Source organism: Chiloscyllium plagiosum, chromosome 7 (genome assembly GCF_004010195.1).
Source record: "Chiloscyllium plagiosum isolate BGI_BamShark_2017 chromosome 7, ASM401019v2, whole genome shotgun sequence".
Classification (NCBI taxonomy): domain Eukaryota; kingdom Metazoa; phylum Chordata; class Chondrichthyes; order Orectolobiformes; family Hemiscylliidae; genus Chiloscyllium; species Chiloscyllium plagiosum.
The window spans coordinates 101,475,682-101,497,496 of NC_057716.1; the positions used below are offsets into that span (position 1 = coordinate 101,475,682).

Genomic DNA, 21,815 nt, shown 5'->3' on the forward strand with positions numbered 1-21,815 from the left:
AGTTGGGAGGTCATGTTGCGGCTGTATAGGACATTGGTTAGGCCACTGTTGGAATATTGCATGCAATTCTGGTCTCCTTCCTATCGGAAAGATGTTATGAAACTTGAAAGGGTTCTGAAAAGATTAACAAGGATGTTGCCAGGGTTGGAGGATCTGAGCTACAGGGAGAGGCTGAACAGGCTGGGGCTGTTTTCCCTGGAGCGTCAGAGGCTGAAGGGTAACCTATTGAAGTTTACAAAATTATGAGGGGCAAAATTCTTTTCCCTGGGATCGGGGAGTCCAGAACTAGACGGGTTTACGGTGAGAGGGGAAAGATATAAAAGAGTCCCAAGGGGCAACTTTTTCACAGATGGTGGTGCATCTATGAAATGAGCTGCCAGAGGAAGTGGTGGAGGCTGGTACAACTGCAACATTGAAGAGACATTTGGATGAGTATATGATTAGGAAGGGTTTGGAGGAATATGGGCCAAGGGCTGGCAGGTGGGACTAGATTGGGTTGGGATATCTGGTCGGCATGGACGGGTTGGACCGAAGGGTCTGTTTCCATGCTGTATATCTCTCTGACTCTATGACACTCTCCTTCAGAATTTGATCCAATAATTTCCCTACAACCAATGTGCGACTCACTAGTCAGCAATTCCCTTGTTGATCTTGGCCACCAGTCTCCTAAAATGGAACTACCTTTGCTGTCCTCTTGCACCTTCTTTGTAGCCAGAGAAGAAATAAAACTTTGACTTGCAGACCCTATAACTTTTTCTCTCTTATTTTCCATAGCAGTCTGGACAGGGAGATGTGCATACTTTTAAGCCTGTCAAAACCCACATACCTCCCTACTCCCCATGTCAATCTGCACAAGAACCTCAATTCATCTTCCCAACCTCTGTACCCATGTTCTCCTCTTCCCTCTCCACCCCAACAGAAGACGATGTGAAAGTCATTTAACACCCTACCACTACCCTCCAGCTGCACACAAATTTCCCCCAGCATGGCAAAGTGCTTTAAAAGCCACAGATCTAAAGCCATGTAGAGGAGATGGCTTTGTCATTGGACTAGTAATCCTGACACCAAGGTATATCCTGGATACCTTGGTGCAAACCTACCACAGCAGGTGAGTTAATTTAACCAAAACCTTGAATTAAAAGTCTCTGATGACCATGAAACCAACCATTTTCAGTACACAAAAATACATCTGGTACAGTAGCATCCTTTGGGGAAATTAAAGCTGTCGTCCTTACCTGACTGATCTACAAGTGACAGCAATGTGGTTGACTTTTAACTGCGCTATGAAATGAGACAAGCAACTCAACAGTACCAGCTGCATAAAAATCTCAAAAGAGAAATGGAACAGACTGACCACCCAGTATCAGCCAAGGCACCAGAAATAACAATGACAAATTCTCAGTCCTATTGAACTCCGCAAAGTCCTCCTCACCAACATTTGGGGGCTAGTGCTAAAATAGTCTCAGACTAGTCAAACAACAGCCTGATCTCGTCAATCAGAATTATACCTGAGACAGATAATGTCTCAACCAACACTATCACCATCCCCATCCCTGCACAGGTGAGAACAATGCTTCAGAGAGACTGCCCTGGGGAATCCTCAGTATTGATTCCAGACGCCATGAAATTTCATGGTATCATGTTAAACATTTGGAATGAAACTTGCTGACTACCACATGCCACCACCCCCTTGGCTGATGAATCAATACTTCAAATTGAACATAATGTGGAGGTGGCACCAACAGTGCCGAGCTTACTCTGAGCGAGGACTATAAATACCACTACTTAGACTAAATAAGTTGAGACAGTAAAGAAGCTGGTAGTATGGGACTGAGGTTTGAGGGAGACAACAAAAAAGGAAACACACGACTCCACCCTCAAGTTGCTGCTGCAGATGTTACTGTCCAGAACAGTATCAGTAAGTGATCACTGCACAGTCCCAAGAGACAAGGTCCTGTCTTCACAATGATCCCACCCCCAACCATCAAGCTGTTTGTCACTACCACAGTACTAAATAGGATAGACTTCAAACAGTTACCAACTCAAGACCAAACATCCACTGCAATAGCTCTGAAACATATACCACTCCAACACAATCTGCAGCCTTATACCAAGCATATCTCCCACTTTACCATTACTACCAATTCAGGGTATCTAGCCAAGGTTCAGTGAAGAGTGCAAGCCAGGAGCAACATCAGCCATACCTAAACATTAATTGTCAAGCAATAAAATTATAAAACAAAGTATAAGCAGCTAATAATGGACAGGGTTAAGTAATTCCAAAACCAACAGATCAGATGTAAACTCAATCCTGCCACATCAAATTGTGAATAGTGGAGGGCAGTTAAATAACTCACTAGAGTAAATGCCCCAAAACAAAATCCCCTCGTGCTTCCCAGCACAGATACCAGCTTTCTGTCAATTCAATTCATTCCATTTTGTAATATCAAGATAGGTGAAGGCTCTGGACATTGCAAAGACTAAGCCCTGACTATATTCCAAAGCTAATACTGAAGATTAGTGCTCCAGAACTTACTGTATCCCTAACTAAGCTGTTCCCATTGCAGGACTGACATCTAACAATGTATAAAATTGCCCAGGCATTCTTGCACACAAAGCAGAACAAATCCAACCTGGCTCCCAGTCTACCCTCAGTCATCAGGAATATGTTGAAAGAGTCATCAATAGTGCTATTAAGCAATACTTGTTTAACAATTAACTGCTCACTGACGCTCAACTTGGGTTTTGCTCGAGCCACTCTGTTCCCGGTGTCTTCACAGCCTTCGCTGAAAAATTGAAGTCTAAAGGGAAGGAGAAAATCCTTGCCATCAAGCAACATGTGGTATGAAGATGATGATCTTATGTTTGTTGAAGGCATCTCAGCTAAAGATCCTCAGTAGAGTCCCAGGCCTAACCATTTCACTTCTTTCAAAGACCTTCCCTCTAAAGGAAGGCCAGAGGCAGGGAAGCTCACTGATGGCTGCACAAATGTTCACAACTCCTCAGATACTGTCGTCACCCATGCCCAAATGCAGCAAGACCTGGATAACAAAATTGGGCTGACAAGGGGCAAGTAATATTCATGCCACAAATGCCAGGCAACAAGCATTTTTAATGCAAGAATTTAACAATCACGCCTTGATATTAAATGGCATTAACATTACACAATCTCCTCTGCCCATCAGCCCTCAAATGAGCAACATTCTGCGATTACTACTATGGCTAAAGAGCAGCTCAGAGGACCCAGGACCCAAAGCATCTGATTGGTACGAGAAATAATCATAAAGCCCTGCTGTATGAGGAGAGTCGGGGGCAGAGTTGAGTATGATGGCCATTACAAAAGAGAAAGTACTTGAAACGCTAAAAGTTCTAAAACTTGATACATCTCCTGGCCCGGATGAGCTACATCCTAGAGTTCTGAGGGAGGTGGCTGAGGAAATAGCAGAGGCATTGGTTGCAATCTTTCAATAATCACTGGAATCCGGGAAAGTCCCAGGTGATTGGAAAATTGGAAAAAAAACCCTGTTCAAGAAAGGATCAAGGCAAAAGATGGAAAATTATAGGCCAATTAGCCTAAAATGTGTAAAATTCTATAATCCAACATTATGGATGAGATTTCTAAATTCTTGGAAGTGCAGGGTCGAATTAGAACAACTCAGTACGGATTTAGTGAGGGGAGGTCATGCCTGACAAACCTGTTAGAATCCTTTGAAGAGGTAACAAGGAGGTTAGACCAGGGGAACCCAATGGATGTTGTTATCTACGTCGACTTCCAAAAAGCGTTTGATAAGGTGCCTCAAGGGAGGCTGCTGAGTAAGGTGAGGAGGGACCATGGTGTTTGAGGCGAGCTACTGGCATGGATTGAGGATTGGCTGTCTGACAGAAGACAGACTTGGGATAAAAGGTTCTTTTTCATAATGGCAGCTGGTGACACGTGGTGTCCCACAGGGTTCAGTGTTGGGGCCGCAGCTGTTCACTTTATATATTAATGATCTGGATGAAGAGACTGGGGGCATTCTGGTGAAGTTCGCCGATGACACAAAATTACGTGGACAGGCAGGTAGTACTGAGGTGATGGGGAGGCTCCAGAAAGATTTACAGTTTAGGAGAATGGTCCAAAAATGGCTGATGAAACTCAATGTGAGCAAATGCGAGGTCTTGCACTTTGGAAAAAAGAACACAGGCATGGACTGTTTTCTAAACAGTGAGAAAATTCATAAAGCCAAAGTTCAAAGGGATCTAGGAGTGCTAATACAGGATTCTCTAAAGGTTGACTTGCAGGTTGAGTCCATGGTTAAGAAAGCAAATGTAATGTTGTCATTTATCTCAAGACTGTTCTAATGTAAAAGTAATGATGTGCTACTGAGACTCTACAAAGCTCTGGTTAGGCCCCATTTAGAATACTGTTTTGGGCCCCACACCTCAGGAAGGACATACTGGCACTGGAGCATGTCCAGCAGAGATTCACGCAGATGATCCCTGGAATGGTAGGTCTAACATCCGATGAACAGCTGAGGATCCTGGCATTGTACTTGTTAGAGTTTAGAAGGTTGAGGGGAGATCTAATAGAAACTTACAAGATAATGCATGGCTTCGAAAAGATGGTTGCTGGGAAATTGTTTCCATCAGGCGGGGATACTAGGACTCGTGGGCACATCCTTGAAATTGGAGGGGGTCAATTTAGAACGGAAATGAGGAGACATTTCTTCAGCCAGAGAGTGGTGGACCTGTGGAATTCATTGCCATGGAGCGCAGTGGAGGCCGGGACATTGGGTGTCTTCAAGGCAGCGATTGATAAATTCTTAATCTCGCAAGGAATTAAGGGCTACAGAGAGAGTGCGGGTAAGTGGAATTGAAACACCCATCAGCCATGATTAAATGGTGGAGTGGACCAATGGGCCAAATGGTCTTCCTTCCACTCCTATTTCTTATGGTCTTATCTTCAATAGTAGTAGCAGTGTACACAATCTACAATACGCGTTGCCGAAGTTAACAAAGGCTCCTTAGACAGCATCTTCCAAACCTGCAACCTTATCATTAAGAATAAGGGTAGCAAATATATAGGAATATTACTTCCTGCATGTTCCTCTCCAAGTCACTCATCACCCTGAATTGGAACTATATCATTCATTCAACACTGTTGGGTCAACAATCTGGAATTCTCTCCCTATTGGCACAGTGTGTCTACCTACATCAAAAACAATTGCAGCAGTTCAAAGAGGCAGATCACAATCTTCAAAAGCAAGATGGAATAGTCATTAAAGCTGACCTAGCCAATGGCACTTCATCCCATGAATGCTAAAACTGAACTCATGAAACTCATGTATGCTACACATACAACGTAAATGATTGGAACAATGCAGTGTATTTATTTTATAAAAGAAATCTATCCAAACAGCCTCAAGATCATTGCAGAGGTTTTGCTGAAGCCTCCAAAGCTTGGAAGGTTTCAATAAACACCCAAGTAGCAATTATACATGCTGTTACTCTCCAGATGTAACTCAATGGTGTAACCAAAACAGTAAAAAATTCATGCAAGGATCAACTCAAGAGGGTTTAAAAAACTTTAGATGCTGGAAGAAAGTGGATTCAAATGGGTTTCCATGAGGGAAAAAGATGCACAAGCAGCCCAGAGGCAAAAGAAAGAGACATCTGGTCAAACATTACTTCAGAGTGAAATCACCTCATTGGCTGACAGAGAGGGAGGTTGCGTCTGAAACACTATTCACAAAGAAAACAGCTTAATAATGATCACTGTTACACATTGTTACACAGTTACAACAGCTACTGTTGTTACTCATGAAAACATAGGTGGATAAAAACTGAAGCCGGTAAAAGCATCCAGGTCAAGCAGCAGTGAAGGGGAGTCGACATTTCAAGTCAGAACCTTTCATCAGAACCAGATGAAAAATTTAACCTGAAACACAGACTTCCCTTCTCTGCTGCCTGACCTGGATGCTTTTTCCAGCTCCACTTATCCACCGACTCTCCAGTATTTGCAGTTCTCACAATCCACACATGAAAACATAGTGACCATAAACCATAAAGTAGGAGGACCAGATAATACACAGAAGTGGAATCAATTTGGACCATTGTGCCTGTTTGAGTGTCATAGGATACAACAAGGACAAAGATACTTGGGTCCAACACATCCACACCAGATACCTTAAACTAATCAGTTCCATTCAGACCATACGACAAAGGGGCAGTAATTAGGCCATTTGGCCCATCGAGTCGGCTCTGGTATTCAAGTCATGGCTGATAAAGTTTCTCAACCCCATTCTCCTGCTTTCTCCCCATAACCATAACCTTTGATTTCCTTGACAATCAAAAACCTATTTGCCACCATTTGGCCCACATCTCAACCTTTCCCATTTATGTACCCATCCAGATTCCTTTTAAATGTTGCAGTTGTACCAATCTCCAACACTTTCTCTGGCAGATTGCTCCACACATGCACCACCCTGCACGTGAAAAAAATGCCCCTTAGGTCCTTTTTAAACTTTTTTCCCTCTCACCTTAAACCTCTGCCCTCGCATTTTGGACTTCCCCACCCCAGGGAAAAAAGACATTGGCTATTTACGTTATCCTCAAGATTTAATAAACCTGTATAAGGTCACCCCACAGCTTCCTATGCTTCATGGAAAAAAGTCCCAGCCTAGATTGCACTGCATACAACTCAAACCCTCCAACTAGCTTGTAAGTCTCTTCTGAATCTTTAACATCTTTCCTACACAAGGGGGGGGGTGTTGGGGGGTCCCCACAAGTGAGTTATTCACAGCAGAATTGTTAGCCTCTGATCTCTTGTAGGCATTGTACTTACAAGGTGAAGCCAGTTTGAGTTTCTGGTCAATGTAGTCCCAAGGATGTTAATAGCAGGGGATTCAGTGATTATAACAGCATTGGATGTTAAGCAACAGTGGTTAGATTGTCTTGCATTGGAGATTGTCATTGCCTGGCATTTAAGTAGTGCAAATGTTACTTGCTATTTATTGGTCAGCCCAAGTCTGGATACTGACCAGATGTTGTTGCATTTGAACATGGACTGCTTTAGCTGCTGAAGAGTCACAAATGGTGCTCAACATTGCATAATCAGCAAATGGTCCCACTTTTGACCTAAGATGGAGAGAAGGTCCATGATGGTTGAAGCAGCAGCTGAGGATGACTGGGTGTAGAACATTACCCTGAGGAATTCCTGCAAAGCAACCTCCAACCATAACAATCTTATATGCTAGATAGGACTCCAATCAGCTATGGCAGGATTTGAACCCAGATCCACAGAACATTAACAAAGTTTCTGGATTAAGAGTCTAGCAATACTACTGAGGTCATTGGCTATCCTTACCAGCCTAACTCTCCTGTTCTCACAGAATGGCAATAATTGTTTTTTCAATCAAATTTATCTTCATTTCTGAAAGTTGGTTCAATCTACTTCCACCATCCTTTCAGACAGTATCTTCCAGATCCTAACACTGGGTTAAAAAAATCTACTCATCTGTACTGCCACTGGCTATCTCAAAATAACATAAAATTATCCACAACCAATGGGCCACATTTTGTTTAATAAAGCAAGGGGTCAACCAAAACACAAACTGTTCTTTATTTAAAAGAGGAAAGATCTTTCACTTCCACTTAAAACAGGTTCAATTTCATCACATCTGTAGTTTTGACAGTAGAACACTCCCCCTATCATGAAAGTGACAAGTGCCAGAGAGTGTCCAAATATATTATGCTCACATCTCTAGGAGCAAGACTTCAAACAACATGGACTATAAAATGATAGGCAAATGACATTAGCATCACTGTCGTGGGTAAAAATGATGCACTGCACAAACAGCCAGAGACTTGTACCAATTGCACACGAATCTAAGCATTAATAAACAAGCTTGAAACAGGAGACTGCCTTTCAGCTCTGCGAGCCCAAGATCCTAACTGATCTACACCTCAATTCCATTTTCTGCTTTCCATCCTTCACTCTCCTGGCAATCACCTTTAGGACATTCCTACATTTCCATCATTATTGGATAAAACTACCCTGAATCTGCTCCTGAAGTGCCTAGCTTGAAGATGATGTCACCACGTTCTCTTTTTCCAGACAGAAAAGTTTTTAACGTCTCAATTGAACTACACCGGTCTCCAGTCCTCAAAGGATTACCAATTTAGCTCTCAAAGGATTGGCACATTTGACAGTTATAACAATATAATGTAAAGCACTTGCACTGCAAAACAGATATTGCAGGAAAAAATGGTTTAAGTGGGCAATTGGTGCTCACTACAAGCCAGCAATAAAGTTGCATAATTTAGTTCTGCTCCTTCAAATGATTGCCAGGTGCGAGGCCCACTGTGTTTCAAGTAAATGGATACACAGGTTTCTGACTCAAGTGCTCATATGACTGAAAAGGTAGGCTCTCAACCCACCGATCTTTCAGCACAGGATGGACCACTCGACCAGGTAACGGGATCCAGAATGCAGGGCTTGCTTCCTTTTCTTGTCACTGTGCTGGGAACTCCGTAATAGTTTGATAGACAAGTTGTTGCTGTTTTGAAAAGACTGGAGGTGCTTGCTTCCAGTCAGTAAATGTCAATACTACCACACTTCAAGAGCTCGACAGTGAAGCTGTGGAGGTTTATGGCCAGGTGGCCAGCAGCAGAAATGGCTATGACACTGGTTAAGGGCTACAATCAGTCAGGAGGCTGGAAGAACACAGCAAGCCCCGTAGCATCAGGAGGCGGAGAAGTCAAAGTTTCAGGTGTAACCCTTTTTCCGGGCCGAAGGAGGGTTACACTCGAAACATCGACTTCACCAGCTCCTAATGCTGCTTGGCTTAGTGTTCTTCCAGCCTCCTGTCTGCCTATTTTGAATTCCAGCATCTGCAGCTTTTTTTGTCTCAAGAGCTACGATCAAACACGCTGGGAATTTGGTAGAGCCAGTTTAAACTGACCTCTGCTAAACCCGCAGCTAGGACCTGTTATGACCTGCAGTTTCCTGCCTGACCAAATAAAAGGAGTGGAATGGTATCTCTAGACATACTGGCACCATATTACCTTATATGGAGGATAGAATGCAGCTGTTTACAACTTGGAGGCATTTGGGAGTTCACAGTAAAACTTCACTGGCTCAGATTAAACAATGTGATCAGGCTTTGGTCAATTCATTGGACGAGTGTCAGAGAAGCTTCTGGAAACTGAGCACATTTGAGATAAGTTAGCAGATCAAAAGATTTTCTTAGGAGAAACCTTTGAAATCAACATGTCAGAAGTGCATACCCTGAAGCAATTTTCAGAGAAGACAAAGAACCAGGAGGCAAGACCTACAAGGACAGCAAAGTTGGTAACATCACTCAAACTGGGTAGTTTCATAAGAGTCAACGTACAGCATAAAAACAGACCCCTTGATCCAACTTGTCTGCACCAACTACCTATCAGATATCCTAAACTGATCTAGTCCCAGTTGCCAACATTTGGCCCTTACCCCTCTAAACCCATCCTACTCATATACCCATCAAAAACGAGATTGACAAGGATGCTGCCAGGATTGGAGGGTTGGAGCAATAAGGAGATGATGAATAGGCTGGAGCTTTTTTCTCCTGGAGGCAAGGGGTGACCTTGTCAAGGTTTATAAAATCATGAGGGGCATGGATAGGGTGAATAACCAAGGTCTTTTTCCCACAGTACTAGAGGGCATAGGTTTAAGGCAAGAGGCTGAAGAGTTGGAAAGAACCAGAGGAGCAACTTCATGCAGAAGATGGTGTGTATGAAACGAGCTGCCAGAGGAAGTGAAGGAGGCTGGTACAATTACTACATCTAAAGGTCATCTAGATTGGTACATGAATAGGAAGGGTTAGAGAGATATGTGCCAAATGATAGAAAGTGGGACTAGATCAGTTTAGGATATCTGAAGAACAAAGATGAGCTGGACCGAAGAGTCTGTTTCTGTGCTGTATATCTGACTCAAGGGATATGCTTTCCAGACATGCAGAATCTAGTCCACCAAAATTGATTTTTGCCTCTGGATGTAGGTTGGCTCACTGAGCTGGAAGGTTCATTTCCAGACATTTCGTCACCCTACTAGGTAACATCTTCAGTGGGCCTCCGGACGAAGCACTGTACATGATTCCTGCTTTCTATTTATATGTTTGGGTTGGCTATGTCATTTCCAATATCATTTCCAGTCGAAACCCAAACATAAATAGAAAGCAGGAATCATATACATTGCTTCGCCTGACGCCCACTGAAGATGTTACCTAGTAGGGTGATGAAACATCGGGAAATGAACCTTCCGGCTCAGCAAGCAAACCTACATCCAGGATCTCAACCTGAGCTACAATTCTTCTCAAAACTCGCTATGATTTTTGCTTGTCAGGAGTCAACTTTAAGAACACTAACATTTGTACAGTGGCATTCTTCATAAATCTAAAGAATGTAGTCCAAGCATTGCTGATGGCATTTCTCTAGCATGTGTCAGCGTGTCACATTCAGGTTTCACTACATTATAGGAGTGTGATTATGACACCTGTTCTGCACTATACGACATTTTTGACAAACTGGTCTTTGACAAATTGCTACTTTTTTGAAGGCTGATCTGGCATACAAGGAATAGCAATAGTTTCAGAGTCCCACTCAGAGGCTGAAGATATTACATTGATGCTCTAATTACAGTACCAAATAGAGTGCTGCACTGTCCAAAGTATATCTTCAACACAAGCCTGAAACTATGCAATGTTGTAAAATGGAGGAAAGATCTTATGGCTCAACAGCACAGGACTTTGCACTGGCTAATATTTATCCTGAAAATCAACCTCAGCCAGCTATAATATGGAGTGAAAAGCTTGAAGCAGCTGCAAATTTTCAATGTTGACTAGAGGCAATGAATCTGACAACTGTTAAACACCCATGCTGCTTTGAAACGATAGCATTGCACTCCAATTATACAAAGATAATGAGTACATAACATAATAGTGCTGTTTTACATTTCAACTCCGCCAATTTACACTCCAAAAAGAAGCTTTCAATTCACCAATTATTAAAATCCTTAAGGAATCAGCCGTTGTATAGTACCAGGAGCAATCTCAGCTGCATTAGTGGGACATGGGATTAACTCCTACTCCTAAATAATCCAGCACAATCACGCATACTTCATAGCACTGAGACCATGGCAGTACTGGAAAAGACATTAATTCTTGCCCTGCCTAACAAGTGGTGATGAAATATCCCAAGATAAGTACTGTGGCCAATACTTTAGATTTATACAGATTTCATAGCCTCAACTTTGCCATTCCACTGCAAATTTTGTCTACATTCCAATAAGGATTGCACACAAGATGGCTTCATATTATTGTTTATGCACTTTATAAATTCAAGGCCAAAAAAGGCCCATCGTAATCACGTTTGTCTGTTTCACATTAGGGCATTTTACCTTGGTACTGCATTGTAATATTTGCAGTGTCTACCCTAGATTGTCTATCCAGATGAGACAGTCTATCATATAATCCCTACAGTACAGAAATAGGCCATTTGGCCCAACAATTCCAGACTGATCTCCCAAAGAGTAACCCACACAGACCCATCCCCCTACTGTATTACTTAATATTTACCCCTGACTAATGCACCCAACCTACACATCCCTGAACATTATGGGTACTTTAGCATGGCGAATTCACCTAACCTGCACATTTTTGGACTGCAGGAAGAAACCGGAGCACCCAGAGGAAACGCATGCAGACACGGGAAGAATGTGCAAACTCCAGAGTCAGTCACCCACCTGAAGCTGGAATTGAACTTGGATCCCTGGTGCTGTGAGGCAGCAGTGCTAGCCACTGCGGCACACTCATTATAAGTATTACAATACTTGGAAACACAAAGCAACGTTTATGCAAACTACCAGCAAGTAGTCAAATTGCACTGCAAACAGTACCACAACAACCAACATTATGCACGCCAAATCTCATTTTCATGGAGTATTTAACATTTTGTTTTGAAATTTTTTGCAGTTATGCACAAAGTAAGTGGGGAACCACACTGTTGAGGGTTTACTTCCTTTCCTTCCTTCACTACAATATGTAACCAGGATCATTTGAACAGTGATTCAGAGATTTGCACAGAAACAAAAACAAAAATCTGAGCTTGTACCAAGAGTGACAATATTTGAATGGATAATCTGCAAGAGTTTACATCGGAGTACAGGACCATGGAGCAGGTGTGGGCCATAATGGCCTTCAAGGCTGGTTCGCCATTCAAGAGGATTATGACCGGACCTCAACCTCACTTGTCCATCCCTGAATTTATAGAATACCGAGAGGCCTGAAGAGTAGATGTTTCCAATAATAGGAGAGACTGGGACCCAAGGGCACAGCCTCAGGGTGAAGGCATGATCCTTTCTAACTGTGATAAAGGAGGAATTTCTTCAAAGGGTGGTGAACCTGTAGAACTCATTGCTATGGAGGCATAGTCATTGAGTATTTTTAAGATAGATGTGTTTTTGTTTAGTAAGGGGAGCAAGGGTTACGGGGAGAAGGCAGGTTGAGAAATCCATCAGTCACGACTGAACAGCAAAGCAGTTTCAAATGGACTGAATGGGCAATACTGCTCCCATTTTATGGTCTTGTAATCCTCAACTATTAAAAATCTATCCTACTCAGTCTTCTGTATTTTTCAAGCAAACTCCACTCAACACCACAAAAATTCAGATTTTCAAAGACCTCTTATGCTTAAAATGTACCCCTCAATTATAGCCTACTTCAGATGTGGAAATATTCTTCCAATCAAATCTTAGCATCTGATGTCTCAAGATGATCATCTTTCATTCTACCAAACTGCAATGGGTACAGGTTCAACCAATCCAACCCTTGCTATGTTCAACCGTGATCACCTGGAAGTAGTGAACCTTCTCTGAACCACTAACACAATGATATCCTTTTTCCTACATCCTATAGTACACACAGGACAGTGTTCGCTGTAGCTTAGCACTAGGTTTAAAAATACAAATTCCAGCTAGTCTCCAATTCACTGGCTGACTCAGTGTTACTATTCACTTTGCTTTTGTTTAAATTGAGCACATCAGATCATTCATAGTACATAGCAACAATATTATTCATAACTAGTGCAAGAGTTATATCATCCCCACCCAAAATATCCAGCAATCCTTTGGGAAATTATAATTACCACCTCCCAAACTCAGCACTTTCCAGTTCATGATTTTTTCCAAAAGGCAGTGCGCCTGCCACAAGGACTCTCGCTACGATACCCCGGTGAATATTCTATTGCCAATAAAACAAATCAACCAATTGAAACAAAAATCAGGATATATACCTCCCAAAGGGAATGAACATTTTCCTTGCAAGTGAAGTTAGAAGACTTTCAACAGGCAATTCAACTACAGGAAGGGTCTGAGAAAGGGTCACTGAACCCAAAATGTTAACTCATTTCTCTCCACAGATGTTGCCAAACCGGCTGAGCTTTTCCAGCGATTTGTTTTTGTTACTAACTTACAGAATCCACAGCTCTTTCAGTTTTTAATTCAACTACAGGGATTGTAGCCTGGCAATTCTCCAGTCAAATGGTCACTGCTCCCAATAGGCAGCAGGAAAATAAATCCTCCATATTGAAATCCTCCACACTATAGGCCCAATCTACCAAATCATAGCATGCCATGTCACAACCAAGGTTAATTAACTCAAATTAAACCTGAGACATTTATCTTAAATCACACCAGAAACACTTGTAAATGAGGCTAGGTGCCGTCTATTTTATAGACAATAAGATAGAAATTTGAACACAATGGACCAGTGTACAAATTCTTACTTGGTCTTGATCTTTACATTACTGGTCTTAATATTAACTACAAAAATTTCTGAAAAGCTCATCTGCAAATATAAAGGGTTTTTGCAGACTGCAAGCACACATTTCATAACATACCAAATTACACAATTTGAGGGTTTGAATGAGTATTTTTTTGCTGGTGCTGACAAGCAACAATGCAGTCATCATTTCAGCCAGGGGCAAGAGAGAACATCATTTTTAAGGTTCAACTTACGCCCAAGGGAAGTTGGATGGACTAGAGAAAGCCTCCCACACCTGCAGGTTTATGGGCAGTACATATCCGGCTTATAGCTTACAACACTGTATAACCAACCCAAAAAGGTAAAATGGTCTTGTAAAAGGGGATGACATTACATGTTTTTTGATGAAAACTAATGAAAACTTTTTACAAATACCTGGAATCAAGTAAAACCAAGAACATAAAGTACAGCAATGGCTATCACAGTATGGGGGATTTGTTATAAATAAAGCAGCCATCTTGTCACATATTAAAAGACTGAAAACCATTTTAAATCTCATTTTCGTGTCTGCTTGTTAAGCTTTACCTTGCCAGGCTCAGTGAGGTGGTTGACCTTGTAGCTATAGCAACACAGGATAGTGAAACTCTTTCCCAACATGGGAATGTTCTTCTTTTACAAGAATCTAATGTATACTGACACTTAACTACTAGCCAACATTGTCCAATCACCAGCCCTAGTCATGTAATGTCTGGACAAAGTGCCTGCTTACTCATTATACTGCAGTTAATAGTTTGCTAATTGTTAAAAGATTGTAACCTATTAACCACACAACTCTGTATCTTGGAGTGACTTTGACCATGCCATCTTGTCACATATTAAAAGACTGAAAACCATTTTAAATCTCATTTTCGTGTCTGCTTGTTAAGCTTTACCTTGCCAGGCTCACTGAGGTGGTTGACCTTGTAGCTGTAGCAACACAGGAGAGTGAAACTCTTTCCCAACATGGGAATGTTCTTTTACAAGAATCTAATGTATACTGACACTTAACTACTAGCCAACATTGTCCAGTCACCAGCCCTAGTCATGTAGTGTCTGGACAAAGTGCCTGCTTACTCATTATACTGCAGTTAATAGTTTGCTAATTGTTAAATGATTGTAACCTATTAACCACACAACTCTCTGTATCTTGGAGTGACTTTGACCATTAAGCCAACTTGTCTGCCCCCCCCCGTGAACTCACGAATAAACAGTCAATAACTCAAGGTTTGTGTGGCACGATTTATTGCTCCCCTAAATTGGACTGCGACGAGTCAGTCACCCACTGCATAATTCATTTAATCCCCAACACAAAGTACACATACAGCAGACTGGGTGACAAATTATTCTCCCATCAGCTGTTCTCATTTCTCCAGGCATACAACACTACAGGTATTTAGCACACTAGGGACTCCATAAAGACAGACTTTTCCAGGCTCAGTCCTAATGGAACTGGGTGGGATACCAGTGTAAAACAGAGATTTATGACTTGGAGATAGGAAAGGTTTTTAGAAGATCCAGAAACTTTTAAAGGTGCTGGAAATTCCACCATCTTATCTATGCAGGTTAAGAAAAGGGGAGCCAAGTCTAGGGAACATGAAGAAAGCAGCCATGGCCAAAAAATAAAAATCACATTCTGCATTTAGCACACTTGCCGTCATTGTTTAAGCTTTTGAGTATAGGAGTTGGGAAGTAAGGTTGAGGTTATGCAGGACATGAATGAGGCCACGTCAGGAATACTGGGGCCAGTTCTGGTTGCCCAGTTATAGGAAGGATATTAAGTTGAGGGGGTTCAGGGGAGAATTAGCAGGATATTGCTGTGAATGGAGGTTTTGAGTTATAAAGAAAGGGTCAGAACGTTTCCATTGGAGCGAGAGGTTGAGGGACAATCTTACAGAAATTCATAAAATAATGATGGATATAGATAGGGTTAATGCTAGTTGCTTTTTTCTTAGAATTGGGGATTTCAAGACTATGGCACACAGTGTTAAGGTGAAAGGAGAGAGATTTAAAGACGACATGATGGCTAAATTATTTAGAGGGTGGTGTGCGTGGGGCATGAACTTCCTGAGAAAGTGATGGATGTGGGTACAACATTTAAAAGACATTGTATAAGTACATGAATAGGAAAGGCTTGGAGGGATTAGGATCAGGAGCGGGCAGGTGGGACTAGTTTAGTTTGGGATTACAGTTGTCACGGACTGGTGGAATCGAAGGCTTATTTCTGTGCTGTATGACGAACTAGAAAAGGTTCACAGAAGATTACCTGAACTAGAAAATTTTGTTTGTGAGGAAAGATTGAATAGGTTTTTAAAAGAAATTATTTCATAAGCCAGGACATCACTTATAGTACCAACATTTATTATCCATCCTAACTGCTCCTAAACGGAGTGACTGACTAGGCCAATTCAGATGGCAGTTAAGAGTCAACTACATCACTGTGGATCTAGAATTACATGTAAGTCAGACCAAGTAAGGTTGCCAGATTTCTTTGCCCAAAAAGATGTTAGTGAACCAGATGGGTTTTTCAACACAACGGAGGATGGTTTACATTGTTATCATCAGTGAAACAAACCTTAAATAATTTTTGTGTTGGACAGAATCCAAAGGCAAAAAGTGAAACAAAGTTTTTTCCAAACCTCATCAGGACAAGGACACATGAAACCAGACTTGGGAAAAGGAAGGGAACACCAATTTATACAGCATGAGTGTGCGCTCATTTGTTTAACTATCAAGTGTTGAGGTAGGAACAGTTGACTGTCAATCTTGGTTCTCAATCCAGGCATGTACACTGCTTGGGAAAAGGATAACATCCTGGTTAATGCCTTTGGATCTCAGAAACGAATAAAATTCTAACAGGACCATACAGGGTAAACACAGAGGCTGTTTCCAATAACCAGGGAGTCAAAACCAATTTACAGGGTAGGCTATTTGACTGAGGGGATGAAAAGTTTCTTCACCCACAGAGTGGTGAGCTTGTGGAATTCTCCACCACAGAAAGCAGTTGAGGTCAAAACAGTAAATGTTTTCAAGAAGGAGTTAGAGTTCTATATATAGTTCCTGGGACTAACAGGATCAAAGGGTATAGGGAGAAAGCTAGAACAAAACACTGAGTTGGATGATCAACCATTATCACAGGGAATGGCAGTACAAGCTGAAAGGCCTACTTCAGCTCCCATTTTCTATGCCTACTTAAAACAGGCTATACATTTCGCTTCTAGGGCATGTAAGCTCATGAAACCACAAACAGAACCGAATCATAAATTGGTTTCTGCTGCAGTTCGAAGCACAGTACAGATTATTTAGTAAATGCTGTCTAATATTAGAACCACATGTAACACTGAGCACGGTGTGGTGAGTCTTCCAAGCACAGGCTGGTCAACCAGTCTCAGCAGGCAGTATGCCAACTATGCTGAACCTGATGAGTGCAAGATGAAAAGATTTGATTTTGTCTCCATGTGATAAGTTTAAGGAACTCGCTTTATGTTTCAGATTTAGTGACTGCATTTAAATTCTACCAGCAGCTGTGGATGGATTAGAACCATCGTCCCCAGAGCATTAGCAAGGGCCTCTGGATTACTGGACAATTAATATTACGACATGTCATCTCTGTGGAATACTGGAAGCAAAGGAGGCTTAACTGATGCAGATAAAATGGGCACAAACAGTGCAGATGGGAGGACCTATTTCCATTTGCACAGAGGTCAACAACCAGATTGCTTATAAATTGCAAAAGGAAAAGTGGGGAATGAGGATGTGGAACTCATTACCCAGGGTAAAAAAGCAAAAATCCTCATAACAGCAATGCAAAGCCATTCAGAAGAGCTGAAATCCACAAGGCTTAAAGGTAAAACAAGATTTATTCTTCATGCAGCAGACAACAGACCAGCCTGCTTATGAATAAAAACATTGCACCTCTATCTCAGACCGACAATATTAAAAGTAGAAGGTTTTTTTTGGGTGGGGGTGGGGGGCGCACAGGAGGCACCAGAGTGAAAGAACTCCCTTTTCCCCATCCCCCAGGCAAGGCAAGTAAGGCAACACATCACTTTTCCCCTGCTCACAGCATCTAGGAATGAGCAGGTTAGGTGGATTAGCCATAGGGAATACAGGACGACAGGAGAGAGAGAAATGCACACCACGTTCCCTCTCAAAGTGGTGGTTAAAAGGACCCTCTTTTCCAAGAAAAAGTCAATTAAAAGCACACGCTTCACATTCATCACCAGAAAAAAGACAGGAGATAAGAAAAAACATCCTGTTCCTTTTGCCCACCCAGAAAATAAAGGTGGTTAAGGAAGAGTACCCCCACCAGAAAGAGAAGGTTAAGAAAAAGCAACCCCTTCAACATCTTTGGGCAGCACGGTGGCACAGTGGTTAGCACTACTGCTTCACAGCGCCAGAGACCCGGGTTCAATTCCCACCTCAGGCAACTGACTGTGTGGAGTTTGCACGTTCTCCCAGTGTCTGCGTGGGTTTCCTCCGGGTGCTCCGGTTTCTTCCCACCGTCCAAAGATGTGCAGGGTCAGGTGAATTGGCCATACTAAATTGCCCGTAGTGTTAGGTAAGGGGTAAATGTAGGGGTATGGGTGTGTTTCGCTTCGGCGGGTCAGTGTGGACTTGTTGGGCCGAAGGGCCTGTTTCCACACTGTAATCTAATCTAATCTAATCTTTAAGGGAGATTAGGAAACATACCCTACACCCAAGAAAAAGCAGTCCCTCTCCTCACTCATCACAGTGAAGGGTGAGAAGTCAAGTGTTTTGTGGTTAAAAGAACGAAAGGGGCAAGAGGAAAGAACGAAACAGTGAACCCCATCACACCTTCCCATCACCTTTGACCCTCCCTTTCCCCCACAATAAAGGGGATGTCTGGGAGAGGGAGAGGTATGGGGAGGGTGGGTGAAAGGGGTACATACAACACCAGCTCCCCCAGTCCCCCTCCTGCAGCACTCCTACCCCCAGTCACCATCCACCCCTCCCCCAGACTGCAGGGGACAGAGAGGCCGAGAGAGCGATGCTGAAGGAGACCGTCCACCTCGCGGTTGCTGGAGAGCGGCAGTGGCGGCTCCATCCATTAGCGACAACCGTTCACCACCCCCTCCCCCGTCCAACCCCCCCAACCATCGTCCCTCACAACTCTCTCCCATCACCCCACCCCCAGGCCCCTGGGGAGAGCTCGAGGGAGACCCGCTCCCCTTCACCCCTGGGGTGACGTACAGAGAATCTCACCCCCAGGTGAACAAACCCAATCCCTCCGGCTCGGCTCACCTTCTCCTGCGCCCGGTTAATCTTCTTCTGGACGTTCTTGGCGATGAAGCCGGCGCTCACTCCTTTCCCTGGTTCCGCCATTTTCCCTCCTGGAGCCGGGCGAAGGGGGCGGGGCCAACCGTTCGGAGGGATTTAAAGGGACCGCCCCGCCCACAGGAGGCGGGGCTTACTGGGGCGTCACCGCCCCTATGGGCGGTTGGGGGCGGGGTTTACTGGAACGGTACCTCCCGCAGCGGGGAGGAGGGCCGGACTTACAGGCACGGTACCGCCCATGGGGCGGGGTTTAACTGGATAAAGCCGCCCATAAGGGGCGGGGTTTTGGGAAGATACCGCCCACACGAGGCGGTGTTTAACGGGACAGTGCAGCCATGGTGGGCGGGGTTTATTGAAATGACACCGCCCATGTGGGTATGGGCTGTCTGATGGGGCGGGGTTTATTGGGACGGCGTCACTTACGTGGGCGTGGTTTAATGGTACAGTGCCGCCCACAGGGATGGGGTTTACTCGGACCGCCCGTGCTGTGGGCGGAGTCTAGTGAGACGATACCGCCGACATGGGGGCGGGATTTAATGGGACGGTACCGCCCACGTAGGGCGTGGTTTACAGGGGCGGCACCGCCCATATTGGGTGGGGTTTACTTGGACGGAACCGCCCATGGTGGATGGGATTTAAAGGGGCCGGACCTCCCACAGGAGGGGAGCACTTAAAGAGGCCACGCCGCTAAGAAGGGATCTCAACACCCCAGGTTGAAGTGCATAGGAACATGTGATAGCTTTTGTTAGATTGTTCTTCCAGGAAAGGGCATTTAAATCTGAGGTGGTCCTTAAAGTGTCTACACCACCCAGAGAGAGGGTAATGGAATCTGGAGCAATGTTCAAAGGGACTGCACCGCAGAGGAAGGACAGTGAAAAACATACATATCCTTCAAGGAGATGTGCTGCAACTGGTTATGGAAACCTGAAAGATCCTTTAACACTTCATAGACAAAGAGACGTTAGACATCACAGCAGCCCTAATAAAACTAATTTAATTCTGCACCATTCAAGATAGAAAATGGATATAAATCAATCAAATAAATGGACACTCGTCCACATTGGAGAGTTTAGAATCATTACAGTGCAAAGGGAGGATATTTGGACAATTGAGTCTGCAAGAATCGTCTGAAGATCATCCCACCAAGAATCAAGCTCCCTCACCATAGTCCCACATTTCCCATGGCTAATCCATTTGGTCTGCACATCCCTGGACACGACAGGACAGTCTTAACATGGACAATCCCCCAAACAGTCCTTACGGAGATGAAGTCCTACCTTTTTTTGGGCGGCACATTGACTCAGTGGTTAACACTGCTGCCTCACAATGCCAGGGTCCTGGCTTTGATTCCAGCCTCCAATGACTCTCTGTGTGGAGTTTGCACATCCCCTCTGTGTTGCCACTCTAGTTTCCTCCCATGACAAATTACCCATCTTGTCCGGGATTGTGTAAGCAACGTGGATTAACCATGAGAAATGTAAGATTATAGGGTTAGGATACAGCATGGGAAGCTCATCGGAAGGGCATTGTGGACTCGATGGGCCGAATGGCCTGTTTCCACGCTGTAGGGATTCTATGAACCTAGACATCTTTGGACAGTGGGAGGAAACCAAAATTCTTGGCAGAAACCCTTGTAGACAAAGGGAGAACATGTAAACTCCACGCAGACTTCTCCACCCAAGGCTGGAATCAAACACAAGAGCCTGGCACTGTGAGGCATCAGTGCTAACCACTCTGCCACCCCATGGAGTTCTGCCACACAGATTCACAAACAGGTTTGTACTGACTCACTGCACCACACCAATTGTAACAATTTTAAGAGTATTACGAATATGAAATTATCCTTATGATTTCATCAGATTTAGTATAGATTTTAGTCATGCACTTGACCATTTAATAATGGGAGGTGTATATGAAAGACATATTAAAAGGTCCCCATTAAGAAACTTTATTGCGACATTAAGAATTGCGAAGTCATTGAGTTTTAAATCAGAAATAAGTCTCAATACATGGTTTATTTACAGGAAGGGGAGGAGGAGGAGGCAGCATGCAATGGAGACATGCTAGGCTGGTCCCTATGTCTCAAAGATAAATTATGCTGATATATTGCCCCCATCTGGAGAAAACTGAGCCTTCCTCTCAATCTATTCCAGTCCATGCAATGTTTGTGAAGGTTTGTAGCTCAGGTTGAGGTTTAGGGTGTAGGTTTGCTCGCTGAGCTGTAGGTTTGATATCCAGACGTTTCATTACCTGGTTAGGTAACATCATCAGTGGCGACCTCCAAGTGAAGCGAAGCTGTTGCCTCCTGCTTTCTATTTATATGTTTGTCCTGGATGGGGTTCCTGGGGTTTGTGGTGATATCATTTCATGTTTGTTTTCTGAGGGGTTGATAGATGGCATTTAGATCTATGTGTTTGTTTATGGCGTTGTGGATGGAATGCCAGGCCTCTAGGAATTCTCTGGCATGTCTTTGCTTAGCCTGTCCCAGGATAGATGGGTTGTCCCAGTCGAAATGGTGTTTTTTTTTCCTCTGTGTGTAGGGCTACGAGGGAGAGAGTGTCGTGTCTTTTTGTGGCTAGCTGGTGTTCGTGTATCCTGGTGGCTAACTTTCTTCCTATTTGTCCTACATAGTGTTTGCGGCAGTCCTTGCATGGAATTTTGTAGATGACGTTGGTTTTGTCCATGGGTTGTACTGGGTCTTTT

The 21,815-nt window shown here is 43.4% G+C and overlaps 1 protein-coding gene across 5 annotated transcripts in view; it reads right to left on the minus strand.

Moving 5' to 3' along the window:
* The window catches only part of LOC122551801 (myc box-dependent-interacting protein 1-like), a 156,329-nt gene extending 137,120 nt beyond the window's left edge, over positions 1 to 19,209 (minus strand). For all 5 annotated transcript variants that reach the window (XM_043694269.1, XM_043694271.1, XM_043694270.1 and 2 more), the window contains exon 1: positions 19,080 to 19,209. In XM_043694269.1, the coding sequence (XP_043550204.1) occupies positions 19,080 to 19,160 (81 nt within the window). In that variant the 5' untranslated portion in view covers positions 19,161 to 19,209. The remainder of the gene's footprint in view (positions 1 to 19,079) is intronic.
* Between the last annotated feature and the right edge of the window lie 2,606 nt (positions 19,210 to 21,815).